General features: G+C 42.2%; 1 protein-coding gene across 1 annotated transcript in view; it reads right to left on the minus strand.

Annotated features, from left to right (window-relative positions):
• Positions 1–2,455: 2,455 nt before the first annotated feature.
• The window catches only part of galnt14 (UDP-N-acetyl-alpha-D-galactosamine:polypeptide N-acetylgalactosaminyltransferase 14 (GalNAc-T14)), a 119,571-nt gene continuing 109,069 nt past the window's right edge, over positions 2,456–12,957 (minus strand). The window contains exons 14-15 of the mRNA XM_071370188.1: positions 6,243–6,362; positions 2,456–3,808 (exon numbers count right to left, since the gene is read on the minus strand). Of these exons, the coding sequence (XP_071226289.1) occupies positions 3,650–3,808; positions 6,243–6,362 (279 nt within the window). The 3' untranslated portion in view covers positions 2,456–3,649. The remainder of the gene's footprint in view (positions 3,809–6,242; positions 6,363–12,957) is intronic.

Consider the following 12,957-nt stretch of genomic DNA (forward strand, 5'->3'; position numbering starts at 1 on the left):
GTCTGCCGATGAGGATGTGGTGATTGACAGAGTCGAAAGCCTTGGCCAGGTCAATGAATACGGCTGCACAGTATTGTTTCTTATCGATGGCGGTTAAGATATCGTTTAGGACCTTGAGCGTGGCTGAGGTGCACCCATGACCAGCTCTGAAACCAGATTGCATAGCAGAGAAGGTGCGGTGGGATTCGAAATGGTCGGTAATCTGTTTGTTGACTTGGCTTTCGAAGACCTTAGAAAGGCAGGGTAGGATAGATATATGTCTGTAGCAGTTTGGGTCAAGTGTGTGTCCCCCTTTGAAGAGGGGAATGACCGCAGCTGCTTTCCAATCTTTGGGAATCTCAGACGACACGAAAGAGAGGTTGAACAGGCTAGTAATAGGGGTTGCAACAATTTTGGCAGATAGTTTTAGAAAGAAAGGGTCCAGATTGTCTAGCCCGGCTGATTTGTAGGGGTCCAGATTTTGCAGCTCTTTCAGAACATCAGCTGACTGGATTTGGGGGAAGGAGAAATGGGGAAGGCTTGGGCGAGTTGCTGTGGGGGGTGCAGTGCTGTTGACCGGGGTAGGGGTAGCCAGGTGGAAAGCATGGCCATCTGTAGAAAAATACTTATTGAAATTCTCAATTATAGTGGATTTATCGGTGGTGACAGAGTTTCCTAACCTCAGTGCAGTGGGCAGCTGGGAGGAGGTTTTCTTATTCTCCATGGACTTTACAGTGTCCCAGAACTTTTTTGAGTTTGTGTTGCAGGAAGCATATTTCTGTTTGAAAAAGCTAGCCTTGGCTTTTCTAACTGCCTGTGTATAGAGGTTTCTAACTTCCCTGAAAAGTTGCATATCACGGGGGCTGTTCGATGCTAATGCAGAACCATAGGATGTTTTTGTGTTGGTTAAGGGCAGTCAGGTCTGGAGAGAATCAAGGGCTATATCTGTTCCTGGTTCAAAATTTCTTGAATGGGGCATGCTTCTTTAAGATGTTGAGGAAGGCATTTAAAAAAAATAACCAGGCATCCTCTACTGACGGGATGAGGTCAATATCCTTCCAGGATACCTGGGCCAGGTCGATTAGAAAGGCCTGCTCGCTGAAGTGTTTCAGGGAGCGTTTGACAGTGACGAGTGGAGGTCGTTTGACCGCTGACCCATTACGGATGCAGGCAATGAGGCAGTGATCGGTGAGATCTTGGTTGAAAACAGCAGAGGTGTATTTAGAGGGCAAGTTGGTTAGGATGATATCTATGAGGGTGCCCGTGTTTACGGCTTTGGGGTGGTACCTGGTAGGTTCATTGATAGTTTGTGTGAGATTGAGGGCATCAAGCTTAGATTGTAGGATGGCCGGGGTTTTATGTATGTCCCAGTTTAGGTCACCTAGCAGCACGAGCTCTGAAGATAGATGGGGGGCAATCAGTTCACATATGGTGTCCAGAGCACAGCTGGAGGCAGAGGGTGGTCTATAGCAGGCGGCAACGTTGAGAGATTTGTTTTTAGAGAGGAGACTTTTAAAAGTAGAAGTTCAAATTGTTTGGGTACAGACCTGGATAGTAGGACAGAACTCTGCAGGCTATCTCTGCAGTAGATTGCAACACCGCCCCCTTTGGTCGTTCTATCTTGTCTGAAAATGTTGTAGTTAGGGATGGAGATTTCAGAGTTTTTGGTGGTCTTCCTAAGCCAGGATTCAGACATGGCTAGGACATCCGGGTTAGCAGAGTGTGCTAAAGCAGTGAATAAAACAAACTTAGGGAGGAGGCTTCTAATGTTAACATGCATGAAACCAAGGCTATTACGGTTACAGAAGTCATCAAAAGAGAGCGCCTGGGGAATTGGAGTGGAGCTAGGCACTGCAGGGCCTGGATTAACCTCTACATCACCAGAGGAACAGAGGAGGAGTAGGATAAGGGTACAGCTAAAAGCTATGAGAATTGGTCGTCTAGGACGTCTGGAACAGAGAGTAAAAGGAGCAGGTTTCTGGGGGTGATAAAATAGCTTCAAGGTATAATGTACAGACAAAGGTATGGTAGGATGTGAATACAGTGGAGGTAAACCTAGGCATTGAGTGATGATGAGAGAGATATTGTCTCTAGAAACATAATTGAAACCAGGTGATGTCATCGCATGTGTGGGTGGTGGAACTGTAAGGTTGGATAAGGTATAATGAGCAGGGCTAGAGGCTCTACAGTGAAATAAGCCAATAAACACTAACCAGAACAGCAATGGACAAGGCATATTGACATTAAGGAGAGGCATGCTTAGCCGAGTGATCATAAGGGTCCAGTGAGTAGTGAGGTTGGTTGTGGTCACGGCGATTCAGACAGCTAGCCGGGCCATGGGTAGCAAGCTGGCAGAAGATGGAGGTCTGTTTTTAGCCATCTCGTGCGTTTCCGTCGGTAGATTAGTGGGGTTCCGTGTGGTAGAGGGGACCAATCCAATTGGTATCACTGACGAACACAAAAATAATAACAAAAATGTTCTGTATTTCTTTTATTTCCAGTTTTGACATCGCAGCACTGGCTATTACAGTCTGTGTGTGTGTCTCTGTGTGTTTTCAGGATCATAGACATTTTGTGTAAAGATCATCTCCATTTCAATTAAAAAGAAATGGGAATCATTAAATGTTTTTCACAAATCCTAAATTAGGATATAAAAATATTGTCATTTGACATGTGCATTCAATTTGCTGTCACAAATTCCACCATAGCTGCAAACCATCCCATATTAGATCACCACTGAAATGTCATTACGAAGACAGGATTTCTACATTTGAAGCAGCAGTTAGAAAAATAGTTGTGAGTGACAGACCACATGTGTTTCAATGACAACAGCAATGAAAAATTGTGTCCCCTGTATTTCCATCTACAGTATATTAGCCCACAATACATGACTTCAGCCCTGCTGAGCAGTGGTGTAAAGTACTTAAGTAAAAATACTTTAAAGTACTACTTAAGTCGTTTTCTGGGGTATCTGTACTTTACTATTTATATTTTTGACAACTTTTACTTTGACTTCACTACATTCATAAAGAAAAGAATGTCCTTTTTACTCCATACATTTTCCCTGACACCCAAAAGTACTTGTTACATTTCGAATGCTTAGCAGGACAGGAAATTGTCAAGAGAACATCCCTACTGCCTCTGATCTGAGTTTTGGAGTGTGACCCTGGCTATCCTTAAATATTGTATTATTATTTTTAAACAGTGCCATCTGGTTTGCTTAATATAAGGAATGCGCAATGATTTATACTTTTACTTTTGATACTTAAGCATATTTTAGCAATTACATTTACTTTTGATACTTACGTACATTTAAAACCTAATACTTTTAGACTTTTACTCAAGTAGTATTTTACTGGGTGACTTTCACTTTTATTTGAGTCATTTTCTATTAATGTATCTTTACTTTTACTGAAGTATGACAATTGAGTACTTTTTCCACCACTGCTGCTGAGTGTCTTGTTGAGCAATTGAATGTGCTGACGTCAGTCCAAGTCCATGCGATCTTATAAAGACTAATCTCAGTGACCGAAAATACCCTTTACGCCGGTCTCCACCTCCTCCATCTCTATCTCTTTCTAAAAGCTCTTGGCTATAGTAAGCACTGCAGTAGGTCGTGAGTGCTCATAGTGTAGTCCTCCTCTACAGGAAGGCTTGTGTTGTGGATGGATCATGAGAAGGGCATCTCCCATCTCTGGGTGTAGGCTGTCAGTTCACAGGGGCTGATCACCAGCATCTTGCTGCTCTCGATGCCTTCCAGGGCCATTTCACTGTCCAGGCAGAAGTGGGAGACCAGGTGCTCCAGGTGGGTGCCTGACTTCTGCCATCGCTGGAACACAACACAAAGATCAAGAACTATACTGTACACAGAGACAGGCATTCTAATGTAATGAAACTGTTATTGTCCATTAATTGTTTCTGAACGCCATCGGTTCAAATAAATACTGGAAAGAAAAGGAGTTTGGGCAACTATTGTCCAATATTGACCCTGTAATGTCGACTTCTTATTTAGCTAATGATCTTTATTGCATGTCATGTGCATGGCACTGTTACAGTATGGGATGCCATTATCTATCGTTGCTACTTCCCACTATTCACCACTAGATGTCCCTCTTCACTTAATTCCTGCCGAGTCACAATAATCGTTCAGAGCTGGGAATTAGGCTACTCTGCTCAGAATTGCTGAAACCGTAGAACTAATTAGCATATAAACAAAACTACAGGATATTAACAAACATACAAGGAAATTGTCATTGTCTCACGCATCCATCACTGGTTAGATAACTGACAGACAAAGTCTGTTGCCAAGACTAGTGGGGCATATCAGGATCATGTATCCCTCCTCAGTGGTAGAAAACAATACATTGAATATGTGACACAGAGATACAGCTGTCTTTGTTCCACTGTATTTAGACTCAGTGAACAGAAACAAGCGCTGTTCCATTGTACCCCTGATCAAAGCAGCAAAGACTCAAATTGCCATGACACATTTTTTCCTTTTTTTATGAAGCAAAGGGAGACTACACTTTTTAATTAAAAAAGAAAATAATTCAAACTAAATCAATTAGTATTCAGTGCCTGTGGTGCCTTGAAGTCATTGTTCTTGTTACTGGCTGTTGAAGCACAATTGATAGTAAAGCACATTCGTGGGATGCTGAGAGCCTCTCTGCTGTAGCCTGCAGTGGCCTGAGGGAACACATGAGCACGGTTGTAATTATCTATCTTCATTGCACAGTTTCCGTCTTGTGTGCCAGGGGTGGAACATGCTGCTCTGGGAGCCTTCTTAGCAGGAGGAAGTAGTTTATACCTGAGCAACTTCTGATAACGTGAGGGCTGGGGCTACTGTTAACAGAGCACTGTTAATATACTGAACAAAAATAGAAACACAACATGTAAAGTTTTGGTTTCATGAGCTGAAATAAAAGATCCCAGAAATTTTCCATATGCACAAAAAGCTTATTTCTGTCCAATTTTGTGCACAAATTTGTTTATATCCCTGTTAGTGAGCATTTCTCCTTTGCCAAGATTATCCGTCCACCTGACAGGTGTGGCATATCAAGAAGCTGATTAAACAGCATGACCATTACACAGGTTCACTTTATGCTGGGGACAACAAAAGTACACTCTAACATTTGCGGTTTTGTCACACAACGCAATGCAACAGATGTCTCAAGTTTTGTGGGAATTGGCATACTGACTGCAGGAATGTCCAACTCAATGTTAATTTCTCTACCATAAGCCGTTTTAGAGAATTTGGCAGTACGTCCTACCGGCCTCACAACTGCAGACCACATGTAACCACACCATCCAAGGACCTCCACATCCAGCTTATTTGTCTGCGGGATCGTCTGAGGAGTTTTTCTGTCTGTAATAAAGCCCATTTGTGGGGAAAAACTCATTCTGATTGGCTGGGCCTGGCTTCCCAGTCAGTGAGCCTAGCTCCCAAGTGGGTGGGTCTGTGTTCTCCCAGGCCCACCCATGGCTGCACCCCTGCCCAGTCATGTGAAATCCATAGATTAGGGCCTAATGAATTTATTTCAATTGACTGATTTCCTTATATGAATTGAAATTGTTGCATGATACGTTTATATATTTTTTCCTGTATAAAATCTACCTGCAGATATAGAGCTCTAGAATGTAGCACTGCCTTATCTATCTATGCAACACTCACTTGACTCTGATGGAGCTGTGTATAATGTTTTAAGCATTCTATGTATCATCTAATTCCCTCTCACGATCCCAGACACTAATCATTATCGCCACATATTCATGATTCATCTGTCCCTGCAGTCTCGACCCAAACAACAATGTTAACACATTTTACAGTCATGCATGCTGCTCAAAACACCCTCCAACTCATAAACAGTATCTGCAGACATTCTGCACAAACCAACTTCTCTGTTTCTTGTTTTGTTTTCCTTATTGTTTACCATGAATGTCATAAAGCATGTATGATCTTTTCAGACAGGCTCAAACCATGTAAACAGCATCGCTAGCGTATTGTTAGATAAGCCGAAATATACTAAGGACCTTGCCTCTGTCTTAGGGTGCAGCAGCAGGCTGGTGATACAGCCAGAACTCAGAGCTCTAAGGTACACTCTGCTGGGGCCTCTACACTGTGTGAAAGCCTAAGTGAAAGTTGATTTATGGCTTTCAGAAGTGTCTTTGCTCATTTACGGCAAGAGGCTGCGGTGGCAGTGGCGGGCCAGCATGGTGTGGCATGCTGGGTGTTCAGGAGAGGACGGCGCCCTCTGGGCTCTTACTTGTTTCCCGTCGCTGATGTTGCAGGGCATGAGCATGACCTGGGAGGCAGGGAAGGTGGTGGAGAGAGAGAGGCAGTGCTGCTGCTGACGGATCTGCTGCCCGTGGGTATAAATCCACTCCTGAGGATAGAGATACACTGTTATTACAAACAAATACCACAACAACAACACATTATTAATTCAGTCTAATGCACTCTCACTACACAAAAAGCACAATGTACACCTAGTGTACAAAACAGAATTCAGGTGAAGGCTATGATTGATCCCTTATTGATGTCACTTGTTAAATTTACTTCAATCAGTGTAAATCAGGAATGGGCAACTAGCATGCGGCCCGCAGCCCAATAAAAACAGTTTTGGTCTCAACTTACTGTTGAGAGTTAGAATAATACATCCTTGGAGTAGATGAAGGTGAGGAGACAGGTTAAAGAAGGATTTTTAAGCCTTGAGACAATTGAGACATGGATTGTGTATGTGTGCCATTCAGAGGGTGAATGGGCAAGACAAAATATTGAAGTGCCTTTGAACAGGGTATGGTAGTAGGTGCCAGGTGCACAGGTTTGTGTCAACAACTGCAACGCTTCTGGGTATTTCACGCTCAACAGTTTCCCGTGTGTATCAAGAATGCTCCACCACCCAAAGGACATCAAGCCAACTTGACACAACTGTGAGAAGCGTTGGAGTTAACATGGGCAAGCATCCTTGTGAAATGCTTTCGGCACCTTCTAGAGGTCATCCCCCAACGAATTGAGGCTATTCTGAGGGCAAAGGGGTAAGCAAATCCATATTAGGAAGGTGTTCCTAATGTTTTGTACACTCAGTTTATATGCGTGTAGACACATTTACACACAATCATGAGATACTGATAATACAAAGTGACATATTTTTTTTCATTATTAAAACACCCTCAGACGACAGACTGGGTATGTATGTGTGTAGGCTACATCCAATCATGAGGCAACCCAATCCCTCTACCCAGGCAGAATGTGTGTCCCCAGTCCAGCACACACCACTACCCACGCCTGCCAGTGCATCTGTCTCTGGGAGTGGGTTCACTGTACAGGAACATTCCATACATCATGAAATAATAAGAGTCTGTCTCTGTAGGTCCAGCCCGGGGAAATGTTACTGAAACGGCATGCTGGAGATTGACACACACATGCACGCACACACACACGCACATGTGCGCGCCAACAGTTCACACACAGTCGAGTCTCAACAATGGCCAAAACCCAAATGAAAAACAATAAATACTTTATGTCCCATGTCCCAGACCGAGACATTCTAATTTCATTGACCACTTAAACTCGTAAACGATGTAGAAGCAATGCTGCTAAGCCTGTCTGTGTATGGTGGTGCATGCACATCCAGCCACTTTCCATGGTCTAGTTAGCTTGCAGAGGATTTGATATTGATCCAAGGATCAAATTATTCACACATATTAAGTCATGAATCCTAGTGTTTTATGGTAGAATGTCAGACAGAAAGCCTATTTTTAAATGCAGTTATTAAAGTCCCTCCTGGTACCAGCTGCCAGGTGACATCTCTGTACCCATATGTCCTATACAGGCCAGATGCACTCCACAACAAACTGTAGTTTCATTTGATTTAATAGTTGTAGCTAGGTCTTCGTCCCCTGAGCACAAAAAGAAACAATCTGTGTCCTTGTCTGGTGGAAAGCTTGTATTCTTGTAACAGTTGTCACATTCTTGGATTCGACTTTTGTACACTTCCTTGGTTGCATTACATATAACCATGTGTTTTGAAAAGATGTTGTACATGGTTAGTCTGTGTAAGTTGTCTAAATACGGCCGTTCCTCGCCAAGCTATACAATTTACCACTTATGTATGCTTGCTTTGACTGATTTCCCAACAGCAAGAGCAAATTGAGAGCTACTGATTTCACTCAAGGGACTCATATACATTGAATTACATGTCAAAACGGTAGATCCTGTCAACGGTTTTGTTTGGCATTAAAGAAACTTGAGTTGTTAGCAAGCGACATCTGAGGGTCAATGCCAAGACATGAAGAGGATTCTGGCTATGGACAGTGCATTCGTAAAGTATTCAGACCCCTTGACTTTTTCCAGAATTTGTTACGTTACAGCCTTATTCCAAAATGGATTACATTTAAAAAAAAATGCTATGAGACTCAAAACTGAGTTCAGATGCATCCTGTTTTCAATGGAGTCCACCTGTGGTACATTTAATTGATTGGACATGATTTGGAAGGGCACACACCTGTCTACAGTACCAGTCAAAAGTTTGGACACATCTATTCATTCCAAGGTTTTTCTTTATTTTTACTATGAGAAACAAGATTCTCTGGTCAGATGAAACCAAGACTGTACTCTTTGGCCTGAATGCCAAGCGTCACGTCTGCAGGAAACCTGGCACCATCCCTACGGTGAAGCATGTTTGTGGCAGCATCATGCTGTGGGGATGTTTTTCAGCGGCAGGGACTGGGAGACTAGTCAGGATTGAGGGAAAGATGAATGGAGCAAGGTACGGTGAGATCCTTGATGAAAACCTGCTCCAGAGCACTCAGGACTGGAGTGAAGGTTCACCTTCCAACAGGACAACGACCCTAAGCTCACAGCCAAGACAACGCAGGAGTGGCTTCGGTACAAATCTCTGAATGTCCTTGAGTGGCACAGCCATAGCCCGGACTTGAACCTGATCGAACATCTCTGGAGAGACCTGAAAATAGCTGTGCACTTACACTCCCCATCCAACCTGACAGAGCTTGAGAGGATCAGCAGAGAAGAATGGGATGAACTCCTCAAAAACAGGTGTGCCAAGCTTGTAGCGCCATACCCAAGACTGAAATCGCTGCCAAAGGTGCTTCAACAAAGTACTGAGTAAAGGGTCTGAATACTTATGTAAATGTGATATTTCAGTTTTTTATTTTTAATACGTTTCCAAAAATGGCGAAAAACCTGTTTTTGCTTTGTCCTTATGGAGTATTGTGTGTAGATTGATGAGGGGGGGAAAAACGATTGAATCCATTTTAGAATAAGGCTAAAACCTAATGTGGAAAAAGTCAAGGGGTGTGAATACTTTCCGAATGCACTGTAATTGAAATCAATTAGGAAGACATGTAGTGAGTGAGCACTGAGCAGCAGCAGTAATGACAACCTTCCCAACTGGTGATTCCTATACTAGATGTTTATCAGGGGCACACAGCAGGAAGTGTAGGTGTGTGTGACAACACAAGAGCCGTCCCATGGTGATCGCTACATGGGCATGCTATGAAGCACAAAGTGGCTATAGTCATAATTGATGAGCAACATGACCTATTTGCTTTCGACCACAGTGCTGACCAGGTGCCATTGATATTGTACCTATCTCTGATCACTAGAGATACTAACCAATGGAGTGTTTGAAAAGTAACGCCATTTTCTGAAGTGGCGATCTTAGTGGTGGAGGTGTCAGAGATGAGGGAGCCCAGAGGGTTGACTGGGTCCAGAGTGAGGGTTCATAATGAATGGTAAGAAATAAAGACATGATCCTCAATAAACATATTCAGGTTACACATTCTCGAATACCATAAATATATACACATTACAATTACTACTGGAGAATCCTGCATTAAGAAGAAATAAACTAGGGTACACATTTTTCTACCATTTGGGATTTAGCAACCACTGCGCATGCGTTAATCCTGTCGCATGCTTCCTACATGAAACAGTTTGCTCATATTTTATGATGACGTTTTTGTTCGTTTTGGTCTAGGCCACTTCTTCGGTGATTGGTCAACAGTACTCCTCCTAGTAAGAGTGGGATCTATGGAGGGATTCTTCAATTAAGTGTTTTTGTCATTCTACGAGAGACATATAGTTTTCGTGCACATTTTTTCATTGAGAAATACTGCACCAAACATCTTAGTTAGATGTAAAATTGCACTACTAAGACCTCGCAAAAACGTAGAAATGAATGACAGATTTCTTCATTTATCTTAGATTACTTCAGACTATTTTGAGGACGTGTACTGGCTATATTGTTGCTACATCGTCTCAAGTGGGACAAACAGTAATATTGCCGCTTTTTTCTAGTTTTTCAAGTGAATGTCTTTTAAGGTAGTATGCAAGGCACAGACGTTCACTTCGAGTAGCCGAGTTCTGCTAGGAGCAAACCGAACCTAGTATGCTGGCGCCTTTAACCAAACCATGGGATAATTGGCGCTCTCGAACGCAGAAGGAAGAAGGAGCACTGCTGAAGGAACAAACATTTCACCTAATCAATAACAAGGAATCAAAGGTAAGTTCTTACCATTACTTAATATAGAAATAGCAATCTTATTACCAAGGCATGTGCACTTTGTAGTGGTAACATTTATACACAAAAAAACATGATTCGCTTAGAGTGAAACGTTCTATCATCCGTTTCTTTCTCTTTACAGGTAATTATAAACATGCCGGAGGACATCCCAGGCAAACATCAAGCTGTAACACTGACTTGAAGAGAGAGGAGCAGCCAAGGTAGGCCTAGAAAGTGGGTCAAAGGAGTTAGCGCTACGTTCAGCCCGTCTAATGTGTGGACTACGTTTCCAAGGGTTTTCATTCCCCAAGGACAGGCAGAAATAAAAAAGGTCACACAAAAAGTCCCATCCAGTCTCCCAGCCACAAACCTTAACACTTGGCCTAAATGGATATGGCCAACTTGAAATGTTTCTTACAGAAGATACAGTACCAGTCAAAAGTTTGGACACACATGCTCATTCAAGGGTTTTCCTTTATTTATAATTTTTTCTACATTGTAGAATAATAGTGAAGACATCAAAACCAAAGGACAGTTTTTCACCGGTCTAATGTCCATTGCTCGTGTTTCTTGGCCCAAGCAAGTCTCTTCTTATTATTAGTGTCCTTTAGTAATGGTTTCTTTGCAGCAATTCAACCATGAAGGCCTGATTCACACGGTCTCCTCTGAACAGCTGATGTTGAGATGTGTCTTTTACTTAATAATTTATTTGGGCTGCAATTTCTGAGGCTGGTAACTCTAATGAACTTATCCTCTGCTGCAGAGGTAACTCTGGGTCTTCCTTTCTTGTGGCGGTCCTCATGAAAGCCAGTTTCAACATAGCGCTTGATGGTTTTTGTGACTGCACTTGAAGAAACTTTCAAAGTTCTTGACATTTTCCGGATTGACTGACCTTCATGTCTTAAAGTAATGATGGACTGCCGTTTCTCTTTGCTTATTTGAGCTGTTCTTGGCATAATATGGACCTGGTCTTTTACCAAATACTATCTACCGTATACCACCCCTACCTTGTCACAACACAACTGAAGCGGCTAAAACGCATTAAGAAGGAAAGAAATTCCATAAATGAACTTTTAACGAGGCACACCTGTCACAACTTCCACCGAAGTCATTTTCTCTCCTTGTTCGGGCGGTATTCGGCGGTCGGCGTCACTGGTCTTCTAGCCATCGTCGATCCACTTTTCATTTTCCATTTGTTTTGTCTTGTTTTCCTCCACACCTGGTTTCCGTTTCCCTCTTTAAGTGTTGTGTATTTAACCCTCTGTTCCCCCCATGTCCTATTACCTATTTCTGCTCTCCTGCGTCTGACTTCACTGCCACCAGTTCCACAACCCTTACAACACCTGTTAATTGAAATGCATTCCAGGTGACTATCTCATGAAGCTGGTTGAGAGAATGCCAAGAGTGTACCTAGCTGTCATCAAGGCAAAGGGTGGTTACTTTGAAGAATCTCAAATATAACAAATATTTTGATTTGTTTAACACTTTTTTGGTTACTACATGATCCCATATGTGTTATTTCATAGTTTTGATGTCTTCACTATTATTCTACAATGTAGAAAATAGTAAAAATAAAGAACAACATTGGAATGAGTACAACCCTGTAATGAGTCCAAACTTTTGACAGGTTCTGTATATGAAAAGCATATGGTAACCATGGTAGCAAGCAATTGAAAGGGAACTATTTGGAGATAATGGGAAAATTATTAGACCACACTTCGATTGTTGCAAGACTGAATCCAAACCATTACACTGTTGATTTTATTTGCATTTTACATTTACTGTACTTTTCGCCGCATTTGTTGACAACAAAATCAGAAACTATTCTGGATAAATTCTGTAACATGATTAGACCATTCATGGAAAATGTGGGGTAGGTGCAACATGAGACAAAAAAAATACAATGGTTTGAGTAAGAGGACTAACTGGTGTCCACACACCTCTCCAAAGTGTGCACAGTTCCTAAGCAATTTCAATGCACTTTTATGACTCAGAATCTTCAACTACAAGGTACTTTTTGGAGCTCTCCTAGCTGTGCCGCTGAGGAACTAGAGCAGCACACTTGTAGTTGTTTTGTTTGGAACACAACCCTGTATCCCCGCCATCACACAATTACTGTTGATTTTGGAATCCATTATAACTCGTAATCTGGGTCAGGTGGACATGATTTGAAGGCTTGTTATATTGCCAAGATGACTAGCTAAGTTATAACATACGATCTTACAGTGTTAAGCTTTCACAAGGCAATCCAGAAAACCTGAAAATGTTGCTGCGCATAGAAAGGAGTTATGAGTGGATTCAGGCATGTGTGCCGCTGCCAAGTTACTTCACAATAAACAAAGATACGCTCATTCTGTGCAGAACAACCCAGTATGACGCCATGTCATCTTGTAACTGTACATCAAACATAGTGATCATAAACGTTGACACAGTATGTGACATGACTTTTATGATT

The sequence above is a fragment of the Salvelinus alpinus genome, chromosome 27 (assembly GCF_045679555.1).
Source record: "Salvelinus alpinus chromosome 27, SLU_Salpinus.1, whole genome shotgun sequence".
NCBI lineage: Eukaryota > Metazoa > Chordata > Actinopteri > Salmoniformes > Salmonidae > Salvelinus > Salvelinus alpinus.